At 36.0% G+C, this 26,923-nt stretch overlaps 2 protein-coding genes across 2 annotated transcripts; both read left to right on the top strand.

Annotated features, from left to right (window-relative positions):
• Window positions 1-4,067: 4,067 nt before the first annotated feature.
• Window positions 4,068-26,468, top strand: LOC110782322 (uncharacterized). The gene is made up of 21 exons (XM_056841204.1): window positions 4,068-4,239; window positions 5,749-6,283; window positions 6,861-6,946; window positions 7,086-7,179; window positions 7,391-7,462; window positions 7,544-7,654; window positions 7,747-8,022; window positions 9,052-10,759; window positions 11,237-11,401; window positions 11,788-11,859; window positions 13,005-13,144; window positions 14,687-14,928; window positions 16,279-16,349; window positions 17,761-17,877; window positions 17,956-18,122; window positions 18,434-18,519; window positions 19,618-19,669; window positions 20,171-20,236; window positions 24,766-24,893; window positions 25,524-25,623; window positions 26,115-26,468. The coding sequence occupies exons 2-20, from the start codon at window positions 5,753-5,755 to the stop codon at window positions 25,615-25,617; spliced, it is 4,278 nt and encodes a 1,425-aa protein (XP_056697182.1). The 5' UTR covers window positions 4,068-4,239; window positions 5,749-5,752; the 3' UTR covers window positions 25,618-25,623; window positions 26,115-26,468.
• Window positions 8,566-12,031, top strand: LOC110782323 (pentatricopeptide repeat-containing protein At2g17525, mitochondrial). The gene is made up of 2 exons (XM_021986450.2): window positions 8,566-11,401; window positions 11,788-12,031. The coding sequence occupies exon 1, from the start codon at window positions 8,983-8,985 to the stop codon at window positions 10,864-10,866; it is 1,884 nt and encodes a 627-aa protein (XP_021842142.2). The 5' UTR covers window positions 8,566-8,982; the 3' UTR covers window positions 10,867-11,401; window positions 11,788-12,031.
• Window positions 26,469-26,923: the final 455 nt, after the last annotated feature.

The following is a 26,923-nucleotide window of genomic DNA, read 5'->3' as shown; positions in this document are numbered from 1 at the left end:
GATCCTATATGAAAATATGCACATGCAGAGTTGTCCCACTTCGGAGTAGAAAGGTGATAATAACAAACTTATAATCTCAAGAGCTACTCTTCTCATGGCTAATTAGTTTTAGAATGGAATCACATCTTTGACTCAAAGTTGATAACTCCAATGATTAATTTTTAAAGTTTGAGGTTGGCATTAAAAAATGGAGATTCTTATGTTTGTTTTTGTTGTTGTTGTTGTTGTTGTTGTTGTTGTTGAATTCGTCCTATAGTAAGTTCGAGTGTTGCGAAACACAATGCAACACCCGACAATAAGCAATGCATAAGAAGGTAGCTTAATTAGCAATTAAGCATCCTACCTAACAACCCAATTCGCATTCTTTTGAATCCATTATTTGAGCATAAGATTTGGTTATGATCATCTCAATTATAACTTCTTGACTTTCGCTTTCTGCCTCCCATTTCTAATTTTAATTTGTCACTCTAAATGAAATTTAATTAATATCAGGAAAATAAAACAAACTTATTCATCAAGTTTGAAGTTGGTACAAACCATTTTATTATGCTAATGCTCTTCTACCTCTAAAGTTCATCCAATTATTGTTCTTCCCACTTCAAACTACTACTATACATTTGGGATTTTCTTTACTTTAACAACATTCAAATTTGTGATTGGTCCTTGTAGTTCAAACTAGAGTCGTGTTATTAATAAAAGTTAATAAAACTAATGAGTGGTTTAACTCTACTTTATTTCCCAATTAGGAATAAGAAATCGTGGTGGACCGGTTCCTAAATTGCAAATGGTAATTGATTTAAATAGTATCCATAAAAGCGGATGTCAACTAACTTAGTTGTTAAAGTATTGAAGATCCAAAATATGGGATAGAATCCCTTCTACACCATTAATTCCCTGCCCTTTGTGTCTCTCTCTGAGCCAAAAGAAGTAGCAATTGCATGAACTAGAATACACGCCTACCTTTCTTGCTTTAAAAAAAAAACAATAATCATAAGTCAAAATAGGTTCATGTAGCTCAGTCAAAATGTCGATTTAAGGCTATAAATTATCAAGTTTTGACTGAGTCAAATTCGAGTAGTTAACGAATAGTTTAACATCGCGATCATTCCTATATACTCTCGGATTCCTGGTAAACATGACCGTTGTTTATTATATTCAATTTCTCCATATACGTACATAGTACATGACTAACGATCAAATATTGTAACGTTGAAATCTTAGAATATAGACGTTTGAATTAGAATAATAATCAAACAACTGAAATAGTTAATTAGTTGTATTGATTAAAATCCAAAATGATGAGGGTAAATATGCAAAGCAGCAAATCGACCATGTATTTCCGTGTTAGTGCGGTCTCTCTAATTTTGGGTTGGGGTTGGAATTCCACTAATTTAACAAATGGTTTTTGATGTCAATTACACTTAGAGGTAAATAAACAGTGGAATTATTACCTTACCTTAATAAGAAAGAAGTTACCCTCTAAATAAAGGGAAAATGGCAATTTGATTTTGAAATAAGCATACTCTTTCTTGCACTCCACTGCCCACTCACAACAATCGAAGTTTAAAGTTACATATCTTTTGTTAAACTTACCTAAATTAGTAACCTTTTCACCCTCTCCTTTTAATATAAGGGGATTTTGTCTCCCTTGCATTAGAATTGAAGCCTTGAAGGCGCAAACAGAACAAACTAAAGGTTAAAGTTGGCAACTTTTGAATTCAAAACTTACATACTACGTAGTAATTAAGATCGATTTACCATAAATTTGTTTCTACAAATTGTAGTGTGATCAAAAGTTGTTAATTAGTTGTTTTGTGCATGAAGTGAAATTAGTAAAGTCCCCCTTTCTTAATTAGGCCACCTCCTTTAGATCTTGCATATATATATATGTTGCTTAATTATTGTCAAGCTAGGTACATCAATACCTAGTATTTAACAAGAAAGATCATGGATTATTAGATGACATCTGTCATCCCATCTTTCATCCATTAATTTATTTTTTTTATTTATTTTTTGCTTTTGTTGTTTGTTTCACAAATTATTTTACAGCTTTAACACCTCAATTCATCTTCCTCAATCAAAGTCCATTCACCATTTAATTCATATAACTTCTTCCACCCCATATTCCTCCTTAACATCGTATTAATCCACCATCTAATTTGTATATTTTTTTTCAACTTTTAACCCACTAAAATTACAATCCCTCAACAAAATTAGCAATTTAAAAGACCGCTTAACAACCACTATATAATTACCCGTTCATTGAACGGGCTCAGAATCTAGTTTCTTTTTAAAGCAACTACAATCCCTTTCTTAGCTTCATTGTACCACCCTAATATTAATTGCAAATTTGTAATTAGTATCATGAAAAAATGTACGTAGAATAAGAAAAGGGATTTATTATAAAAGAAGCAGGAGTTAGTGTGAGTTGAAAGGGATACGATGATGAATGAAATAGACGTGGACGATGTAATTGGGTTGGTTGTGGTAATTACTTATTAAGAAAGAATTAAGAAAAGTAATAAAAGGGTGTAAAGGGTTTATCAAAAAAAAGGCTTTAATTTGTTTATAGAACAATGAAAGCTAAAGGAACATCTTCTCTTTAATTTGTTTATATATTAATATAATATAAAAATAAAAATGGGAGTATAAAAGAAAGATAATGGAGTCTAATTAATTAACTTTCGTTGTTGTATCTTTATTTCCAATAATTATATTATACTTAATTAAATATGGGGATTATGGCAACGACATTGTCGTCCTATAAAAGTGAATAGTGATATTAACGCCATAATTAAGTGGTAAAGTGGGGGTGATGTATTCATATTGACTGTAGTAGGTCATCGGAAGTTTCATTAATAAATCATGTTTGTAGTTTAATGGAGAATGAATAATATCAAGTCACTCTTAATTGATTAATTAGCTTAGCTTATCCTGTTGATGATGATTGTTTCAAGGCCCGTTAAACTTGTTCTTTAGTAACACTACTCTATTTATAAATATAATAATATTATATATGTCCCCATCATCTACTTTTCTTAATTACTACATCTTTCTATATCTTTATCTTATCAATCAATTATACTCTTATACATTGGAGTACTCCTATTAGTACAAGTGTACAACTCCTTTGAATGGGTACACTATACAATTATACATATGTACCCTTATTCACTATATATATGGTGCATTAGATGCACCAATTCAATCGGACATTCTTATATTTAATTTTGGCTATATCATCGCTTTGTCTATTTATTTTTATCATAACTTACTTTAGTAATAGATTGCACTTAAATAACCATTATTTTCATGAAATAAGTGTTAATAAGGTAAACGTACCGAACAACACCTTACAGTAACCTATTATGTTCACCTTATTTTCACTTATTTCAGGAAAAATAAGTTCAGGTAAGTTCAGATAAGTTCATATAAGATAAATTCAGGAAAAATAAGTGGAAATCAGGTGAATAGAACAGTTAAAAAAAACAAATGCATTGTCGTTCTAGATTTTATAGCGACAACAATAGTATTGTTTGTCTAAAGACCAATACAATGACTTTTCTTCATGGACAGTTATGGAAAAGTAGTTTTTTTGCATTATTTATTTCAATTCAGTAATATTCAATTTATTTCTTTACTCTTTAGTTCAATTCAGTTAATTTCAGTACAATTTAGCTCAAAAAAATAGAGTCTAAATTACACTAGCTCGATCTCACAAAACCTCTAAAACTACTTATATAAGATCGAATGCTCGATCCAATCCTCTAAAATCTAAACCATTTCAACCCGATGGTAACTTTACGTATAAGTATCGAATGTTCAATCCAATTCACTCGAACCTAAACCATTTCAACCAAAGATAACCCAAAGCCCATATTTAACAGTAAGGTAGTAGGAGTGTAGGACCCATTTAAGATGAGTAGTGGGAGAAGAGGGAGGTGGTTTTAAAAATTTGAAAACAAAAAACAAAAACAAAAACAAAAACAAAAACAAAAAAGAGTACGTCGTCAAGTAACGGCGCAGGCGCAGGGTTATATAAATAGAAGTTGGTATATCGTGACATTAACTGGAGGACTTGTCCAGACAAGAGTGACTGAAGAAGAGCACAGAACAACCCAAACTCAAATTATTGCATTACCAACATTTGATTTCCCACCTTCTTCTTCTTCTTCTTCAACTCTCCTTTCTCTCTCCTCCGCTATATCTTCTCCTTCTCCTGTATCTCTCAGATCTGATGTAAGCCTATTTCATCTTCTTCTTCCTTTTTTTATTTGATTGTTATTTGTTTTTTTTTGTTGGGGTTTCCATTTTGGGCAATGGGGTTTCTATTTTCGGCAATGGGGGTTTCTGGGTGTCGATTATCATTCTTAATTTGAGTTTATTATGTTCATTGATTTTACAATGCTTGTTGCTGCCATCTTTGCATTTTCATTTCTGCATCTGCCCAAAAAAAGAGATAATTTCAGGTCATATTCTATGTTGCTTTGATGATAAATAAATAAGGTGGTTGTGAAAGAGAAACTTGGTCTTTTTATTCAATTAACACTTATTCTGGCTCAATTAACTACAAAATCGTATTTGCAATAGAGTTAAGTTATTGTTTAATTAGTATTGCCTGTAATTAACTGCTTAAGGCTAGGCTACCGACATGTCTAAGCATGACCCTTCAATGGCAGGATTCATCCATTCATATTGGGTGGTTGTTGTCGTTGTCACTTTAATACAACTGCTGGTTTTTACTTTGTTTAAGGGGAAGTAGTGTTGAATTAACTCTCTATGCAGCTATTGGACACGCGTATGTGGTGATTGGCTTCATTACTATCCATATGTCTTAAATTGAACTAGTTTTGGGTTATCCTTTCATAAAAGAAGCTGTAAGTTATTGAGGTGGATGTCCATAAATTGCACTCACGGTTTTTAGTATTCATTCTCATTCCTTTCTCATTTACAGTCTGTCACCGAAACATCCAACTGCACTTTGTTTCTTATGACTATAGCCATTGTGTTGTGTTCCATACTCATTTGCTATATATACATACATTTTGTTGTATGTTCTTGTGTTTGAGTACCTAAATATCTTGTACTCGGATTAATCTAATATTATGGAGTACATGCACTTCTCGACTACCATGTATTGTACACTTGTAGTTGGTGACCTTGGTGTTAGTTTTTGAAGGCTAGTTTTTGGTTGAGAGGAAACATTTGGTGTTAGGAGCATATCTGGCCATAAGACTTGATAGTAACCCAAAGACTTATATTTAATGCTTTGCGTGAATTTTAGTTCTCAATTATTCATAATTATCATGATGCTTAATGATATTGAAAATAGGAACTGAGATTGTACATATTTCACCTGCCAAAGTAATTCTGTCACATCTACAGGTTGCCATTTAAGAGAACTGCCTTTCAAGAATTGTGTTATAAGAAAGTATAGTAGAAAGTCATTATTGGGCCATTCTGTGGAAGAGGACATATATAGACTATATAGTTTATTTATTTATTTATTTCAATCGAACTAGGCCAAAACAAGTTCCTACTCTCTTTAGATATCGAAGGTTGTCTGTTTCATCTTTTAGCCTGTATATTGGCTTTATTCTATACATACTGTGCTTGAGCCTATTCATAGTCATAAGATGAGAAATCCTTACTTGAAAAGGAATATTTTAAATGTAGTACATTGGAAAAACTTAGAGTTGGAATTTTCTTTCTGCAGTCTGATTTTATTTATTTATTTTGGCTTTGCAGTACTATGGGCATGGAAGTTAGAGATGCGTGTACGGACAAAGAACCTGATGGTGTCATAAAATACACCAGCAGTGCTTCTCCTGTTTCAAGTGACGAGGATGCAATAACTCATCATGATGGCTTGGAATCAATTGAGCACAGCAATGTGATCCCAGAGTCCTTCTCTGTGCATGAAGAGTTTGATGTTAAGGAATGTACCACAGATAATACAGTTGAGATTTCTGAAGCTTATCAAACTGGAAAGTGTGAGGAGAAGAACTGTTCCGGTATGATGGTTCATAATGACAATTTGCAGGAAAAGGTTAAACCTCAAAGCATGAAAGCAAAGGGCGAAATAAGGGCCAGAGTTTCGCCAAAGATTGCACCAAAACCATGTAGTACGAATGGTCGAGCAAACTGCACAGTTCCGCAGCCATTTGCTCTGGCAACTGAAAAGCGAGCATCAACCCGTCCTCTAGAGGCTGAAACTGATGCAAATAAAGTGTCACTGAAAGCAAAGACTATACAGCCGCCTAACGGTGGCAAGAAAGTTCAGGTTTTTTTCCCCCTCTTGAATCATACTACACCTTTCAACCCTTGTTTTTGCTTCATTTTGTTCTTGTCTTTTTTATTGAGCTTAGAAGAGAAGAGTTTAGTAGTTTACTATGGTTTCCTATAAAACAATTTAAAATCAAAAGGACAGTTTTCAACTTTGTGGTCTGGTTACATGGATCATTCACTATTCTATCGGTTTTTCTTCTATTCTCGTGACATCTTAGTTGCAGCTCTCCCCTTCTACAACTTTTTCCGCAGTGGCATTTTCTGATCATCACTATCTTTATGGACAGATTTAGAATCCAGTTCATTCCTTATTTTGGCTGTGTACCTAAATCTATCACTGTAATATTCAAATCTAAAAGTCATAGATGAGGTTGACTCTTGGAAACTTAACAGTGTAATAACTGACCAAATTAAGCCAAGCCTTAAATGCAAACAATCATCCAATCCACATTCATTATTTGGTATTTAACTTTTTAATTTGGAAAAACAAGATGCCAGCAAATTTCATGCACAGCAGGTAAACCTTTCATTCCATTGTTACTATCTAATCTTTCTTCATTCCTTTGCTGCAGATTTCAATGTCTATATCAAGGAAGTCGCTGCAATCAGACAACAAAAAGAATACTGACGAGGAAGATTCAAATTCTGGTGTTTCTGAGTATCCTAAGATTCCAAGCAGCTCATAGTATTATTATTTTGTAGTTTTCTGTGCTTCTATTAGTTAGCTCAACAATTTATGCACTTTATTTAAGTTGATGTCATGGGAGAAGAACTAGATTTGCCTTAACCGTGAACAGTGCTGCACCTTCTATGAGGGCTTCTAGGGTTAAGACAACAGTAGCATCAGCTCCAGTGTTTAGGTCATCTGAACGTGCAGAGAAGCGAAGAGAGGTACTTTATATACACTTGTGCTCTTTTGCTTTTAAAAACTTGTTTTTTTTTTGTTATTTCCTGGTTTCCTCTTGAATTTAGCTCTCATATTCAATTGTGTGATGTCAGATTCCTGTCCATTTCCATATTGCAACATCTTAAATTCATATACTTTACGATGTCATTAGAAGAAAACAGAGTATCTAACTTTTAACAATCTTTCATGGTTCAGTATTATTCCAAACTAGAGGAAAAACATCAAGCACTGGAGGCAGAGAAACTTCAAAGTGAAGCAAGGACAAAGGTACAGTATATTTCCAACGTCGATTTTATGAATGCCGTTTGCATAAAAGTGATCATTAATCTTTACTCTTGTAAATCTTAGGAAGAGATAGAAGCAACTATAAAGCAACTGCGGAAGAATTTGATGTTCAAGGCCACTCCGATGCCAAACTTCTATCACGACGAACCACCTCCTAAGCTTGACCTGAAGAAGGTACTATTCTCCTCAATTGAATACTCTAAACAACTGTTTTAAGTCAAAATGAAGAAATCTGAAATAAACAAAAGAAAGAAAGCTGGTTTCAGGCACGTCCAACTCGTCCAAAATCACCAAATCTTGGAAGAAGGAAGAGCTACAGTGATGCTCTGGGGTTCTCTCATAAAGTCAAGGGAAAGAAAATCTCCAACAAGGGAAATCGACTTAGTCTTGGCATGCAAAAGATAAGCCCTAGTATATCAGAGATCGAGTCTGAGATATGTGAAGACAATGAACAAATGGGACAAGAGGAACAGAAGCCGGTCATGAATGGAACCATATCAAGCTCTATGGGTGTTGAGCATAATTTGGAGATCATGAGCCACTGACGAAAAGGCAGGTTTTAACATTGAGATTTAGGTGTCCAAGTGTTGAGTTTTACTTCATTTTTCGCCCGTGTTTCTTGCATTTGCCCTTTGTCATCATATATGGCTGTATCTTATGATTTTCCGAGGAAGATGTACGTACGTATTGAGTTGACTGCATCAAGTGTTATGTGTGATGAAAAATGTATATCTTTGGTAACTTATGTAATTTATAATGAAAGAGATTGCATTATGCTCTTACTCACTACTTAGTACTTACTCAATACTCAGTGTTCTGTTGATGAATATTCTCATTGTTTGGTTTGTCTGGCTTAATTATAGATACAACTCCTATAATAATATTGAAAAGTGGTAAACAAAGATTTGGCTATAACTCTTTAATTCCCAAAGGATAAATTTGGGTTAAAATTCCTAAACAAGAACAGCAAATTTTAGTAGCGGTTTGACACAAAAAGAACTGTAAATGACAGTAGCTGTTTTAACACAAAAAAACAGCTAATAACAGTAACTGTTTAAAATATGAATAGCGTTTTTATTTTGAAACCACTAATGCAGTAGTGATTCTTTGTTAAACCTCCTTTCCTTTTGTTAAACAGCTCAATGACACAGTCACACAAGAGTCGCACCTGGGAAAAACAATGACAAAAGAGCAACACTTCCACACACAGTGACACAGCTGATCATTTCCTTGTTGAAGTAAGCTTCCCCCGGCTTGAGGAACCATTTCGAATATTCAGAGGAAACTACTCCGGACTATTTTCCGGCTAGATCGATCGGAAGTTCGTCGGATTCTTTCATAATCTCTCTCTTAGGTATCTCCATCTCTCTATCTCTCTCTTTCTTCCCGCGTCATCGTTGCCATTTCTGAATATTGACTGAAAATTGTTAGTAGTAATACTGTTTATCTTCACTTGAAAGTTCTGTAATGTGATATAGCTTTAATCAAGAAATTGAAGACTTATGCCTTCAATTAGGTTTCTTCAATTTATGCTGTTTTCCCGGTATCCGATTTTAAATGTCAATCCAAAGATACAATCAAAATCCTTATGCTCATTATCATCCCCAACTCGATTATCACCACCTACTCATCAACACATTGCTCATCTCATTCTTGAACAAAAATCCCATTCCCAAGCTATCCAAACCTTTAAATGGGCTTCCAAACTTCCCAATTTCACCCATAACCAATCTACTTATCGAGCTTTGGTTCACAAGCTCTGTGCTTTTCGTCGCTTTGATGGCGTACACCAACTGCTTGATGAAATTCCAAGCTCACTTGGTTCACCACCAGATGAAGATATCTTTGTCACGATTGTTCGAGGCCTAGGACGAGCTAAAAGGATCCGAGAAGTTATTAAAGTGCTTGATTTGGTGCATAGGTTTGGCGTGGTCCCTTCTTTGAAAGTATACAATGCAATTCTTGATGTATTAGTTAAGGAAGATATTGATATTGCTAGGGGGTTCTTTAGGAAGAAGATGATGGAGTGTGGTGTTCAGGGTGATCATTATACTTTTGGGACCTTGATGAAAGGGCTATGCTTAACTAATCGTATAGGAGATGGGTTTAAGCTCTTGCAGCTCATGAAGACTCGTGGATTAACACCAAACACAGTGGTTTATAACACATTGCTTCATTCCCTCTGTAAGAATGGGAAGGTTGGTAGAGCTAGGAGTTTGTTGAATGAGATGATTGAACCTAATGATGTCACCTTTAATCTTTTGATATCAGCATACTGTAAAGAACAAAATCTTGTTCAAGCGCTGGTGCTTCTGGAGAAGAACCTTGCATTAGGGCATGTTCCTGATGTTGTGACGACAACCAAGGTGATTGAATTACTATGCAATGTTGGCCGCGCAACTGAAGCTGCTGAGATCGTGGAAAGGGTTGAAAGGAATGGGGGTATACTTGACGTTGTGGCTTATAATACTTTGATTAAAGGATTCTGTAGTTTAGGGAAGGTCAAAGTTGGGTTGCATTTTAAGAAAGACATGGAGATTAAAGGGTTTCTCCCTAATGTTGAGACATACAACATTTTAATTGCTGGGTTCTGTGAGATTAATTTGTTTGCTGCAGCCCTTGATTTGTTCAATGAGATGAAAATGGCTGCAATAAGTTATAATTTTCTCACATTTGATACCTTAATTAGAGGGTTATGTTCCAAAGGCCATGTAGAAGGCGGATTTAAGATTTTGGAGCTCATGGAGGACTTGAAAGGTGGTAGTGAGGGTCATATTAGTCCTTACAACAGTATCATATATGGATTATACCGTGAAAATCGGTGGAATGAAGCCCTTGACTTTATAAACAAGATGGTAAAATTGTTTCCAAGGGCAGTTGAAAGGACCTTGAGGATTCTAGGTTTATGTGAACAGGGCAACATAGGAGCTGCGAATGAAGTCTATCAACAGATGCTTCATGAAGGTGGAATTCCAAATGCTCTTGTTTACTCTAGCTTAATATGGGGATTCTGCGAACATAAGCATGTACGTGAAGCATTTCAGCTTATGAATGAAATGGTTGGGCATGGCTACTTTCCTGTTACATCAACCTACAATGTTGTTATCAGTGGATTTTGCTGTCAAGGAAAAACTGCGAGTGCTCTAAAGCTTATGGAGGAGATGGATGAGAGAGGCTGCTTGCTAGACAAAGGATCTTACAACCCTTTGATACTTGCTTATTGCAGTAAAAGCGATCTGCAGAAAGCATTAAAGATTTTGCATCAAATGGTTGGTAAAGGTATTAGACCTGATTATTCAACATGGAATACATTGTTGTATCACTGGCTAGACACCAATAATATGTCTACTGTAAATAATAGAATTCAATGGATTTTAGAGACTTGAGTTTCGGTTGATGATGTAACTTCTTTGATTGCTTTGGAGTTTGGATATCAAAGCCTTTTCGAGATAAAGGCCATATCGAATGGACTCTTAATGCTTAAGGATGAATGAAGTTAAACAGATAGTCAAAGATGAACAATACCAATGGTGTGAGCAAATAAGCCTATGAGCAATCCAACATGTTATCAACTTCTTGAAAATTAGAAAAGATCCGGTGTAGTATCCATAAATTGTGTTCAACCGTTTAGGTTAACCAGAGGAATACCTTGAAGCAGCTGAAGGTCAAATCATGGATTCAAGCGAAGCTCTATCCTTTTTAGGCCTTCATAGCTCTAAAATGCAGCAAGCTGAGCTTAATTTCTAATGCTGGTAGCAACGTTGCAAGTTGAAGTGGATGGCTTCTCCAATTCATTTTCGATAGAGCCATTGGACGATATTCGAAAAAAACAGCTTTTTAACAATCTTTCATGCTCAGTATTATTGAGGAGAAACAATAACGTTGGAGGTAGAGAATTCAAAGTGAAGCAGGACAAAGAAGGTACAGTATCTTTCTAACATCTTGCTAGGGTCCTGATATTCTATCAAAGCTGTTTGTGTAGAAATGGTCATTTCCTTTGCTTTTTATCTACTAAATGTATTCAAAAGCTTCTAAATTCATCAAGTATGTTGTCGATTGGATATTTTCTGCTCTTAGCCTTAGGAAGAAATAGAAACAGCATGATGTTCAAGGCATCTCCGTTGTCAGGCTTCCATCTCGATGGACTGCCTCATTAGCTTGAAATTGAAGCAAGATATCTGCTGGTAACTTGCATTGTTTGATTATCTATTATCACTAGATTCTGAATACCCCAAATTACTGTTTAAGTGAAATTTGAATATCTGCTGGAAAATTGTGATCTCTGAATCTCTGATGCTTGGTTGCAGGCACCACCAACTCGTCGAAAATAAGTCAAAAGAGCTGCAGTTACGTTTTCAGCTTATTGCAAGAAGCCACTGGTAAGCTTATCCCCAGAATCTTTGCATTAGAAAAATAAGTCCTAACAGGAGTCAGTTGGTGAATGGAGTATAATTCTGTTTCCTTTTTTCTCCCGTGTGATGAAAAATGTACTTAGGTTTGGTAACTTATTTATATATATAACTCAGTGCTTTCTTGCCACTGATTTTACCATTCATCAGAACTGTTAGTATCGCGTATCTTTCTATAAAAGTTGAAGTTGAAGTCACAGTTCCTCTAAAGGATAGGTGAGGTGCATAATGATTCAGATTTCAGAGAATGCTTTCTACTTAGATAGGTCAGTCAAAGTGCTATACTTTGACAGATTTTGCAATTGAAACATGAATTAACAACTGCTTAAATTTGATTATAGCTTTGTCTGCCTCAATTATAGTAATTCCAATATTGAAAAAGTTGTAAAGAAAAAGATGGCTTAAAGTATAAAGCCTGATGTTGGAGATTATAACGTTTAATTCCGCAAAATTCTCATCTTTTTGAGCCAAATAGGACCCCTTGTGATTGTTCTCAGTATACAAGTACTAAAAGTTTCTCATTAACTACTTATACCTCCAAGTTTCCTGTCTCTATTCTATGTTAGCTCATTTTCAATCGTAAAAAATACAAAGATTAGCAATTACTCCCATTTGTTTTCCCCATTTGCCATTTCAGTCCGTCTTTAAAAGATGGACACTACTAAAATGATTACGAAACCACAACTTTACTCTTCGCATAAAATACATTTAGCCCACCATTTTTGTCTCTTCTCAATGCCTCTAACCCGGCTATCTCTTACGGTGATCCATATATGTGTGGCGGATCAACCCGGCCGAATATGAGATGAATATACTCCTATATGGGAGAGTGGTAGAGTGAGAAAGAGAGCTTTGGTTGTGTTTAGAAAGTCGGTATTCCATGGTCTCTTCTGTTGAGAAAATTGTTGAGCATATTCATTCACACGTGTTCAAGTTTAAAAGAGAATTCATGGAATTAAAAAAGCATATTACAAAGTATTTGTTTATATTGCATGGCCAGCAACAATAAAAAGCATACCATACCACTTACATTATATTCATACATACTCTTTTCTTCTCTCGTACGTTGCTTCCTTCTTCATCTTTCTATCTCCTCTACCTTCTTCTTTTAACAGTTGAGGGGAATGCTGTCTGGTTCGAGACCAGGCCTCATCTATACATACCAAGGATTATCCCGATCCCGGACCGGATCCCGGACCAGGCTTCATTCCCCCCAACATATTACATTTTCGTTCATCAGAATTTTGGATGCATGGTATGTCTTGTTATTCCTATCTACATTTCATGATTATATATATATATATATATTTCCTCTGCCTCCTCACTGCCGGTAATTAATTAATTGTCACGTTAATATTGTTATTATAAACTTGTAAATTGAATCTGTGTATAGGTAGTTGTAAATAAAGTTTGTGTTCTACCAAGTGCAAGTAGTTTCTCACAGTGTTAGTCTTGTTAGTTCGTTATTATTATTATAATATATTATGTCAAATACAAGTTAGCAAACTTATAAGCTAAGACATTTACATGCTTGTATATGATATATGATGTGATCATCTCTTAAGATTAAATATGACCCCAAATTTCAGATATAATTTAATTAGTTTCCTAATAATACAAACAAAAACAAAACTAGAGTAGTGAATAGTGATTAAGATGTTGTTGTGTAACGTGTTGTCAATGTAGTTGTAAGTAATCAAGGGCGGGGTTGTTGTAGATTTTAAAACGTACACGAGGTAATCTAAGTTAATCACCTTCTAATCAAAAGGTTGGAATTAGTTAAACAAGTTAGTATGGTTAATAAATGAGAAATGTGGTTTACTTTGCTTGTAAGAAATAGCAAAGAATATTAACTTTTGATGATTTGGGAGAAGAATGAAGATCACCTGAATTCTCCACTCTTTTTTTAACTCCAAACAAATATTGACTGCCATCATAATTCATAACTAGGAGGCCTAATCATAACATAATTTGTGGTTGTGGTTGTGGTTTGCTTGTCTGAAGTTGCAAAGAAAAAATGTCATGTGGGCCAAACTTTTTGTTTGTCATCTTCCTTTACGTTCATGTAAAAAGCCCACTTGATGTGACCCACATTTTACATTATTTTCCATCTTGCGGATCAAATCCAATACTCCACCATATTGCGCAACCCCATGACTAGACTAGACTAGACTAGAGCAGTGGATGATTCGAATATGACCCACGTTTTATTTTTGGATTAACTAATTTAGAAATGTATGTCAAAATTACCCGTCAATCGCTATTATTAATGATTTAGTGTTAGCATAAATTATGGTCCTTAAATGGCAAAGTTTTAACTTTGACACTATTTCTATAATCTATTTTGACCATTTTCTTGATTTATTCATAAGTTAAAACATAGTTATATCACTCATGTTGTGATCTTATTAGGTTCATCTCAATCTATAGTTTAACAATACCAAATTTTTTGTAACTTTACTTTTTCAGAAAGAAATTAATGATCAAAGATATGGATTAATAAACGTGAAAATCAAAAAATATTGTAACTAAAATGGAAAAGATAAAGTATCATCTTCATAACCTAAAAACAAATTTGCCATTGGAAATTAAAATTGGAATAGCATAGGGCCATAGCCTTGCCCATAAGGCCCACATAAGGCCCATTGAACTATAGAAGTCTACTGAAGAAAGGTTTGTCTTTGTGGTAAAATATAAATTATAAAATATCAAAAATAGAATTTAAAAAAGAAAAGAAAAAAGGAAGAAGACGGAAAGGTTGGTTGATTGAATACATTATACATTTGAAGTTTGATCACTCTGCAATCTTTCTCTCTCCTCCGTCCTCCCTCCCTCCATCGCTGGAAAAGGTGCGCACAGAAGAGAGAGAAAGAAAGATATGGTATTGTCACAGAAGATTCACGAAGCATTCAAGGGCACGGTTGAGAGGATAACTGGGCCCCGCACTGTTACCGCTTTCAAAGAGAAAGGCGTTCTCAGTGTCTCCGAATTCATCCTCGCCGGAGATAATCTCGTCTCCAAATGCCCTACCTGGTCCTGGTATTTTATTTATCTCTATTTTGATTGTTTTTTTTAACCTAGTTGACTTCAATTTGGTGTTACAATTTTCAATTTTTTCTGATGATGATATCGGAGAAAAATTCCCACAAGTTTTTGGTTATTGGGGATGCAATTGCGTTTTCATGGGCGATGGGAGAGTTTCCATTGTTTAATTGTGTGAAGCTTTGATTTTTATGTAGTTTACCAGTATTACTAGTTATTCTGTAATTTGGGTGTAACTTGAGATGATTAAATTGGAGAAAATATTTCAACGTAAAATCGTTTTTCTAACGCTAGAAACTCAAGCTTCAGTTGTATTCTCCATATTTTCTTAAGCTCATTACGTAGAAATTCCTTATCAAAGGGTTTTCCCATGACTCTTACTATGAGCGAGCCTAGCAATGGTTTGGATAGCTCCTCATACCTTTCTTTTGGAACTGGGAGGAAAAGGTCATCTCTTAGTGTGTTGGGCGGCGGCGGAGTGGTGGCATAGGGCAATGCTGGGTTGTAGGTGGGTGTTTGTAAGGGGGAGATATCCCTGAATGGTGACTGGGCTGATGTTACCACTTCCGTGAAGGTCCTTAGTGGGGTTTGTTTAGTGGTCGCATTGTGAGGTGTAGTGGTGGCTGTTGGTGCTATGATTGGTATCGGTTGGGTAGGGGGTTGAAGGTTGGGCAGTGGTACATGGTTGGTGGATTTTTGTGGCTGACTCTTGGCCGGTATTCCCTGAGGATGTCCCTGATTGGAGTGCGCGGTCCCTGCAAAAGATTTAGTTGCCGTGAGGGCGGTTGGGGTGCTTGCTAGAGAGAGTATATCTCTATCTTCTCTCTCCACCAATACAAATTTCAATTGAGACTTCATTTTCTTATTGCATTTAGTTGAGTGTGATTAGCTGGAAGCTAGTTTCTAAGGAATCGCGTTCCCAAAATCAAATGATTGTGGGTACTACCATATGGAGTGGATAGTTTAGTTTGCGGTTTAACTAAAATTATTGTAATCTGGTTGCATTTAGTTGAGTGGGATTGCTGGGACTGGGAGCTAGTCTCTAAAGAACCGCGTTCCCAAAATCAAACGGTTTTAAGTAAGACCTTATGGAGTGGACAGTTTGATTTGTGGCTTAACTGGAAGCTTTTGTAATGTGGTTGCATTTAGTTTCAAAGAACTGTATTTCCGGAAAAAAATTTGGGGGACTATTTGGAACAAAGGTTCTACTAGCTTGACTGATCAAGGGTGACTGAACCTACTTTTAGAGATGCGATTTAGATTGACTAGTTGTTGGTTTACTGCAGCGAGCTTTCAGCCTGACTATATTATTAGAAATTGTTGTAATTTTTGTGCTGCTTTGGACAGGGAATCCGGTGAGCCCAGTAAAAGGAAATCTTACTTACCGCTTGAAAAACAATTCTTAATTACGAGAAATGGTGAGGCCTGTACTCCTGTTCGTTATCCTTCTGTTACTATTCTGCGTTCTTTAGATTTTGTCAAAGTATAAATTGTTCTTTGAAAGTGTTGTTACAAGACTTTTTTGTATCTTTTCCCTTTGGACCTGCATTCTGTTTGTTTACTTGACGTTTGGTCCCTTGTGTCTTTGGCTATAAAGGGCCTGTGCTTATACCCATAGTTCTTGTGACTCATGTCTCACTTGTCAACTGCTTCATCCGCTTGCTTTTGCAACATGTCTTATGAATAGATAGTGTTCATCCTGATGGAATTTAGTATTTCGAGTACTGAACTACTGATGAGTTACTTCATCGTGCGAGACATCTTATCTGCAATAATATAGAAACCCCTTAAAAGTTACTCCCTCCACCCAATATAGTTTCTGTTTATGATTCTTATAGGGATAATAAAAAAAAAATTGTTCTTGTTTTGGTTTTGTTAAGTTACCAATTCATTTCTTTGATACTCCAGTGCAACTTGTCGTATTGCATTGGTAAATTAAAGTGAAAAGTATTCTGGAACAAAAATAACAACTTAGAAGGACACGTATAGGCAGAGGGAGTATTGACATAGTTTGTTTGCTTCCAAAGCCGGCATGGCTTTCCAAAATACAGTTCCATAACAAAATAACATAGATATCTAAATATTTCCTAGCAAAAGAAAGGGCATGCATGGAATGGAAGACTTCATTCCTCAATAGTTTCCTCCTTGGTCACCCTAACTAGCTCATCTGGCTCCCTGACTTGAGCGGTTGAGCCATCTCCATGTATCGCAACTTGAAATTCGTCTTTGTCGTTTCTCTGCGGAGAGGCCCTTTACATATCGTATAAGCTAGGTAAATGTCACTAAATCTTTTCTGCTGCTTTGTTCCTTGATATGCCATTAAGAAGTCTGAGTATATGATACAGTTGTCCCAGTGGCTCCTCCCTGTCCACTCTGCAGCTTCCTTGGTAGCTAAGATTTCAGCCACATGTGAATCGACACATTGGGTACTCTTTAAGAATTCTTGCACCCAAATTCCCTGTTAGTCTCTGCAGATATTCGCAAGCCCTGTAGAGAATAGAGATATTATTTGCAGAGGAAGCATCCACAAAAATAGTCCTGGTTGTACTTTGTAGCATGAGTCCAGGTGGGGAGTATTGAATTTTATTCCACCATGTTATCGTTTAGTGACTCTTATATAATCAGAGGTGATGATGATGACTTTAGAGTAATATCAACCATTGCATTTCTTTTTGGCAAAGCAACATTTTCTTGCTAAAAATTCCAGCATGGATTATTTTAACAACTTGAATTGTTGATTGTTCCGTGACTTCCGTCTTGCCTCTTTACTTTCTATCTTGTTTGTCAATCTTAAGATGGAATCAGAAATTTGATGTTATTCTTTCACAGTTCCTTGTCTTCGGCGCGCTGCATCTGTAGAGGAAGAATATGAAGCTGCCGGGGGTGAAATTCTGGTTGATGATGAGGATAATGATGGCTGGTTGGCTACTCATGGAAGACCAAAAGGTTTTTCGTTGATCTAGCTACATATAAGTGCTTGTAATATTTACTTTCAACTCAATGCGTGTACTGTACCTTTTACAGAACCTAAGCTTGACGAGGAGGAAAACTTGCCCTCAATGGAGTCATTAGAAATCACAGAAAATAAACCAATACAGTCTATATCCTCATATTTTGGAGGTGAAGAGGACGATGATATACCTGACATGACAGAGTATGATGGGCAAGACAATGTAATTGAAGAAGATCCTGTAAGTTTATTTGTTTCTGTACTGCCTAGTAGTAAAGATATTTTTAATTTAGTTAGTTAAAGATATTGTCATTTAGTTAGTATAAAGAAGAAGTATATGTTTGGAGTAGAACTGTTGTGATTTAAATGTTCAGTTTCACTTAAACCTGCAACAGTGCCTTCTTCCGGTTATTTAATTATTTGATGCATCCCTATGGCTCCCACTACCACAACATCATACGCTTGGTTTCATTTCAATAAATAATGCTCTATTGCAACTCTCTAGGCCTATGAAATTGAACTTTTTAAGAAGTTTGTCAATTTATTTTTCAGGCGACTCTTCAGACCACATATCTAGTTGCTCAAGAACCTGATGATGAAAATATACTACGAACGCGTACATATGATGTCAGCATAACGTAAGATACAGTCCATATTATTAGTTTTTTGAATCTCTGTTAGTAGTTGTTCATTTGATATTTCATGATGAATTAATTATCTGCACTATTTTGAAAGCCTCAGACTCAGTAAGTAAATATTTATTTTAAAATTTATTGATGATGTTAAGTAATGATCATCAACTTACTGTTCATATCCTTGTAATTGACAAACTAGAAGGGCGAGGTTGGGGAAGATGAATTTTGCAGTGCTACTGGCCTCTGTTTAGTTTCATGTGAGAAAGGCAAAAAGAAACCCTTGTTGTACAGAAGAGATTTGAATGTCTCGAATGTCAATTGTTATTTCTGAATTATGTGATTCATACCCCATTTGGTAAAAGATGTGACTAAAAAGGGTATCTTTTTTGGTGCCTGTGGGCCTGTGGCTGATGCCTGCACGACATTTTCAGCATAAAGGTTGACCACCAAAAAGTTGATTGGTTTTTCTGTGCAAGAAACACTACACACAAACTTGACTTTGGCGTGCGTTTTTAACTACTGGGTGATCACTATCGGCTTCAAATTTAGATTTGAGGTCATTTTACAGTTCGCCGATGATTGATTGATTTATTTTCTCCAATGCATTAGTGGTTCTTTCTGTCTGAATCCTCTCACTGGTATTAAAAAAAATGAACAGTCCATAATCCTATTATAGTGAGATGGGGTACGTTGGCAACTGTTGGGCATACATTCAATCTGTTCTTTTTGCCTTCAATTTGACTTATGATGTAAGCTGTAGATTTCCTGCTAACTAGTATGACCTATCATAATATTGCATATGCATGTTCATTGATCAGAAAAATAAGTGCAGTCGTGTTTTCGTGTTTACATATGATAATCCTAATTCTACATATTTATTTATTCAGCATTCTGCAGATAATGTCATGCATAATTTTATGTGCTTTATAGTATTAATAGTTTGAGGTCCTGGATAATGTGTCCAAACTTGCAAGATATTTGAATTTTAATGCAATTGCAGTGTGATTTGAATTCATGCAAAATTGAATATCTTTGGTTTGTTCTTGCTAAAATTCATGCCTTCTTCTATAATCCTTAAGGAGCTTTTTTTTTTTCTCCCAGGTATGACAAATATTATCAAACTCCTCGTGTATGGCTAACTGGATACGATGAGGTCAGTCAATTGTCTTGTTTGGTTGTTTACATCCTTGCGTTTTCTGAACTATTAATTACTTATTATGGAGCTTATAGGTCTGTTAGTGGTTTGGGAGCTCTTCTGAAGAAGCTAGTACTTTTGGCCTATGTTTTTCTTTCAGCATTTGGTTTTTGACCAGCAGACTAGTTCCTAATATAATGCTTTTTATTTCTTGTAATCTCTTACCAACCACAATACCTGGAAAATGGATATAACCGAAATCCTGGTTCCATTTTATCTTCTGTTAATTGTTGGTATCAGTGATACTGATAGATCAGGCTTTCTCAGTATGCCAGCTTAACTAAGTTAAGAAAAACAGGTGTATATCACATTAGTTCAAATTCTATGTCTGAGAGCATGCAGATATGGATATTTGACCAAGAGAAGGGGGGGAGGGGGGTTCTGTACTTCTGTGGTGTTGTTTCTGATAGTGATTTTCTACAATGCTCACTCAGATGCGTGTTTTGTATTTTGATACAGTCAAGGATGCTTTTGCAACCAGAGCTTGTGCTTGAAGATGTTAGTCAAGATCATGCTCGCAAAACGGTGAGATTCATGGTGCTTGTTCGATATTTTATTTAATGATGGCAATCAGTCTGCTCTTGTAGCCTTCCTTTTAGTGCTTAATGAGATTCAAGCCTTCTATTTCTGAAAAATTCTAGTGTCAATCATCCGGAAATTTACCATGACATGCTATATTTCGTTTGAGTTCGTAGGATTGTGTTTGGCTGATAGTGTTTTGCTCTCTTTTTCTAAGATCTCTCCGTGAATTATTTGGCGCCATGTAAGATTGGTTTGCTAATCATAAGTGTAGCCTATTTGATGCAAGACTAGACAGCTAGTTCTACTAATCAGAAACTTAAGAGGCTTGAATAAGTAAACTAGTGGCATGGAGAACAGATTAAAGTTAGCCAACGGGTACAAGTTAAAGTTTGGTAGTAATTATGTATTTATGTGCACATAAAAAACTTGGGAAGTATAGTGTTTTCTTTTTTTTGGTAAATAAACAATTATATTAACCAAAAGAGAAGCATAAATTGTACAACCACCACCACATACTAACTAAGCCAAGCAACACCTCTGCAAGCCAAAACAACAAAAGAAACAAAAAGCCTACAGCTACCTAGTAGCGTATCACCACTATACAACTGATCAAGAAAGAACAAACCCACACAAACCAAAAAACTAGACCTGCATCAATAATATCAGTGCATCCCACAACCACAAGGACAAACTGCTGCATTTAAAGAAGCAAGGCAGAGAGATCAAACTGCATTCCTCAACCCTTGAAACCAAATAAACTCACTATCAGACCATTTTGGAGTGACCAGAGAATGAGTTCTCCAACACACTTCCTGCTTAACAAATTTTACAACCTTATCAGACAACAGAACATCACCATTCCAGTAAACATGATTTCGTGCCCGCCAAATGTGGTAAACTAGTGCAGCCAGAACAGCATAAGTTATTTTCTTCTTAATTCCTGTTTTACCTCTCCTTCCCCATTTCCTCCAACAGGTATATATCTTGTCCGTAGTGTTCCTGGCAATATTCAACCAAGTGCGAACTGCAGCATAACAAGTCATGCTGTAAGGACATCTGAAAAAGAGATGTTTTATGGTTTCAGGCTCATTACCACAAAAAAGGCAACTGCCATCAATACAAATACCAGCAGCCACCTCTCTGGTTCTCATCTTACCAAGTGCAGATTTTCAGGCGATAAACGAGTGATGTGGTATATTAAATCTATTCCACACCCAAACATCCCATGGAACCCTAGGTTTTTCACCTTGCAGCCATTTATACGCACCAGAAATTGAGTATTTAGTGTTTCCAATCCCCCATTTTTGGGACAATAAACCCTCTTTCAACACATCCCTTTCAGATATTCTTCCATCCCCAGCTGGAATTACGAGGTGGGTTATAATCCCACAAGCTCTTCTCTTTGAGATATACACTGTGAACCCATTTAACCCAAAGAACATCCGATTTCAACTTTCAAGGCAACCTGCCAAACAAACTTACCTTGAGCAGCCTTATTCCAAAGAACACAATCCATGATACCTAGCCCACCTTTAGATTTAGTACGACATACCCATTCCCAAGCTAGGGGGGGGGGGGGGAGACTTCGTGAGAATGCAGCTACCTTCCCATAAGAAAGCACTACATATTTGAGAGATTCTACCCATAACAGTTTTAGGTAACAGGAATATTTGTGCCCAATAAGAATAAGGCTCATCAAAACGGAGTTTATCAACACAATCCTTACTGAGTAAGAAAGGTTCCTGCTTGACCAACAAGATATTCTAGCAATTACCTTGTCCATTATTATAACATCACAATCTTTAACCGCCAGCCTCTTAGAGTTGAGTGGGATGCCCAAGTACCCGAAGGGAAAGCATCCTTTCACGAACCCAGAATAGTTCAAAATTTCAGTTTGAACCTGCCGAGAAACACTACCAAAATAGATAGCAGTTTTATCAATATTAGCATACAAACCAGAGCAGGTAGAGAAGGACTTTAACACCTCTACAGCCAATCAGGTAGAATCAAAGTTACCCCTTGTAAAGATCATCAAGTCATCAGCAAACACAAGGTGACTCAAATTTAAATTTTTTCACCGGCTATGATACTTGAACTTCTTCATCTGCCCAACCTTCTTAAACATTCTTGATAAGTACTCCATAGCTATCACGAAGAGCAAGGAAGACAACGGATTGCCCTGCCTAATACCCCTTTTCCCTTGGAAAAACCCATGCAGCCCCCCATTGATGAAAATAGAATAAGAGGGTGTAGTAACACACCGCATAACCCAATGGACGAATTGTTCTGTGAAATCAAGTGCAATGAACATCTCTTCCAAAAAGCCCCAGCTAAGTGAGTCATAAGCTTTCCGAAGGTCTACTTTAATAGTACACCTAGGAGCTTTGTTCTTGTAGTTATACTGGTGCATAATATCCTGGCACACAAGGATATTTTGCATAATGACTTGACCAGAAACAAAAGTCCCTTGAACATCATCAATGAGCCATGGCAACACCTCTTTCATTCGACTACAAATCAATTTAAAAATTAGCTTATAAATCACATTACAGCAGGAAATTGGTCTAAACTGAGAAACCTGACTTGGTTGCTCACATTTAGGAGTGAGGGTCATAGTTGTAGTGTTAACTTGCTTTAGCAACTTACCTGACTTGAAGAAGTCTAACACTGCATTACAGACTTCATCCCCCACTATAGCCCATGAGCTCTTGTAAAACTTGCTAGAGAATTCATCAGGCCCCGGAGCCTTACTATCATCAATGTCAAACAAAGCCCTTTTAACATCCTCTTTTGTAAATCCTCTGCATAACCCCCTTTTCTGATTATCTTTCGGGTAACCCCACTTTTGACAATATCAGTGTTCTGTATCTGTCAGTAGTGCCCAATAAATCAATGTAGTAACTTAAAAAAGGCTTGCTCTATATCGGAAGGGGTCTCACGGAGCACCCTTTGAGTATAATGAATGAGATGAATTTTATTTTGAACCCACCTCTTTCTCAAACAAGCATGGAAATATGCAGTATTGGCATCTCCCATATTTAACCAGGTCATCTTCGCCTTCTGACTTAGGAAAGCTATCCGGGCAGCATGTATTCTTTGATAGACCTCTCTAGCCACTTTTTCTCTAGCAATGAACGTCACATTGTCAGGATTCTCTTGGAGCTTCTTTTGACATTCAAGCAGAACTTCACAAGCAACGTTATCAGTTGTCTAACATCAGAAAAAAGTTCTTGATTCAGGCTCTTCAGCATAGGTTTCAAGCTTTTCAATTTAGTAACCACTTTGAACATGAGTGTGCCTCTCACATCATGATTCCAACCCTCCTCTATCTTGTCACTGAAGGAAGGAGCTGTAGTCCACATGTTATAAAAGCGGAAGGGTTTCCTGCCAAATTGACTGGACTTAAACAGGTTCATAACACAAGTACAATGATCAAAGGCAATAGCATATTAGCATCAGGGAAGAGATCCTTGCCAGCATCATTTGACAACATTCTATCAATCTTAGAATGCACTCTATCATCAGCATCCTGCTTATAATTCCATGTGAAGAAAGGCCCACTCACACCATGGTCACTGACACCACACTCCCTGATACAATCTCTTAATGGAAGCACCTCTATTAAAGTCACATGAGATCCCATTCTTTCATTCAAGTTTAACACATTGTTAAAATCCCCCGCAACACCTGAGCTGATTTCCTTTAACCCCTGCCATAACTCCACTCTACTGGCTGTTTCATTTCACTCATACACCATAGCGTAACTAAAAGAAAATTTAGCAGCAATGAGTCGCAAAAGCATGAATAAACTGAGTCCCAATTTTCTGAATATTTACACAAAACATTCTCAGATTCCACACTAACCAAATTCTGCCACCCTTATGATAATTGTAGTTAGCAGACACACACCATTCACTACTGAATTTAGGGAAGACTTGGTGAAAATTACAAGCCTTCACCCTCGTTTCAAGGAGTCCGAATAACCCAACATTACAATGCTTCAAAAACCATAAAAAATCAAATTGTTTATCTTGGTTAAGTATAGTGTTTTCACCTCAAGGTGCTGTTATTTTTCCTGGTGCAAAAGGAACACTTTAACTTGTATATTTAGATCTCTGAGAAATTCTCTGAGAAACTTCTGATAGCAGCATAATTGAGGTAAGCTTCTCTCTATGAAATATCCAATGGCCAAAGTATTTTTCTAGTTTATGTGTCATGGACCCTTCTTTTCAATTCAATGTAGAACAACTGGTTAAAATGTTCAAGGCTTCATGCAAAGAAGTAAAATTAAAGCTCGATACTTCTTGTGTAGAATTGAGCAGGAGTCTTTTGTGGAGTAGTTATTTCTCACCGTTATTTTGTGCTAGTTTTGACATGTAGAAATGAAAGTCGAAACTTTGAAAAATAAAATTGGAGCCATCCATTAGTATTATCTTTTATTTTATTTAAAGGTTTACTCATGAATCTAATAATGGCTTGAGGTGCACTCAATTATCTGATATGACCTTACCGTTTGAATTTTGACTCTACAGGTTACTATAGAAGATCATCCTCATTTGCCTGGAAAGCATGCTTCTGTGCATCCGTGCAAACATGGTGCAGTGATGAAGAAAATTATTGATGTTCTAATGTCACGGGGAGTTGAGCCAGAAGTTGACAAGTAATTCTCTTTTCTTGTGTAAAATACCTGATTTCCTCCTGGTTGAGTTTGTATCTTGCAAGCACGGCTTATTTTGTCTGTCTCGATTTGGCACCAGATGATATAATTTTTTCATCAAGGACTAGTCAGCTGTAAAATGCCTGTCATGCCATATCCATATCATAAATTTTGTCAGTGAGATAAGTAGGGGCTTGTCGGCTTCTGGGTTATATACATTGACAGTTACGTGCTCCCTCTATCCCAAAATTATAGTCTTGTTTGACTAAAAACACGGGTTTTAAGAAAAGTGGAATATAGTTTATGGGAAAGTGGGAAATAGAATAATAGCATATTGGAAAGTGTAAAAAGTCGAATATAGTGTATGGGAAAATGGGAAAGTGGAATATAGTGTATGAGAAAGTGGGACAAGTAATGTCTAAATAAGGAAACAAAACTACTCCGTATAAATTTGGGACACCCGAAATACAAACAGGATTATAATTTTGGGACGGAGGGAGTATTTGTCCTCTAGTGAAATGGAAGTAGCCTGTGATATATTTTTTTCAAATGTGGCTTCTGCATGGCTCCTCTCGCCTTGTGTGCTTCTGAGTTGTCTCAAAAGATTGATTAGCCTCTTTCTGGTTTGTGTAGGTACCTCTTCTTATTCTTAAAATTTATGGCATCAGTAATTCCTACTATTGAATACGATTACACCATGGATTTCGACATGGGAAGCAGCAGTTGATCACAGGTGAATTAACAAACAATTCAGCTGCCATTATTTTCTTTTACTGTTATGGGAATCTTTTAAACTCTCAATAAAATAGTAAAATACCATGCACTGTTGCCACTCTGGTACATTATTTATATATATCAAGAATTTAATTTTTAAGTCTAATCAGGAGAGGCAGTTTCTATTTAGGCCAAGATAAACTTAGAAGCTATAAGCAAGAATAATGAATAATTATCACGGTCAACTCATGTTACCGTAGCTTCGTTACAGTTGTATACGCTTGCATACAGCAAGATACATTTTGCTCAACCCAAGGGCACATTGTAATATTACAAGAGATTTCATTGTCATAAGTTGAGTTGAATCAGTTTAGTGCTGATGTAATATGCTAAAAGCAAATGCATATTTAGATGACTATGATTTTGACTAGTTTTGACTTACTAGATTTATGGACCGGTTTAGACAGATTCTAATGCTGTTAAACATGGTTGCTCCTCTGTTTCATGTAGGTTACTGATGAGTAATAATCGATGATCATCCTGAGGTCGGGGAAACCCCGCTCTTGTGTACATGCAACTGAAGAAGTACTACTGCTATATACTAATGCTCTTTAATCTAAGTTTGCTATTGTTTGGCTGTACAGTTAAACTCGATTTCTTTGTGACAGTTCAATTATTGTGTTTCAGTATTGTTATTGGAGAATGTATTATGTGCTCCCTTCCCTACCAAAAATAACTCAACCTCTCAGTAAAAAAAGTCTTTGGGAACGTTGATCATGAACCACGTGAACATATTTTTCTATGAATATTATTTGTGGACAAAGAAAACATATGTTCTCCAACTCTTGGAGCTTTAGTGATCAACGCCAAAAGTTGTCAAAGTTTACTACTCCGTAATGTGTACGTAAAAAGTCAAAAGAATTATCTAAAAGAGGATGAAGAAAGTAATTGCATTATTTATTTTACATTTAATTTTGCAAACACTTTCCTCTTTTAAATAGATGGCGGCAGATCCATGTGGATATGCTCAATAATCAAGTACAAGTTACCTTCTTGCTATATAGGGTATAATTTACTGCCATACTATGACTATATAAAGTAAAAAAGCATATAAAAATTGAAACAACTAGGTCAAGTTGCCCTGAGTTTATGGAGTAAATAAAAATTAATATTCTTAAAACAGATAGATTATCATTTATTATGTCCTCAGTATTCAAGATACAGACCCCCTTGCTACTCACTGATTAATGTAAGCACCAAGTTGGCCCATTTTATTATTTTTACTTTTATTTTATTATTATCATCAAACTCTCTTAGAT

Source organism: Spinacia oleracea, chromosome 3, assembly GCF_020520425.1.
Source record: "Spinacia oleracea cultivar Varoflay chromosome 3, BTI_SOV_V1, whole genome shotgun sequence".
Taxonomy (NCBI): Eukaryota; Viridiplantae; Streptophyta; class Magnoliopsida; order Caryophyllales; family Amaranthaceae; genus Spinacia; species Spinacia oleracea.
Note: the sequence above shows the minus strand (reverse complement) of the source record. Positions and strands in the feature narration are given on the sequence as shown.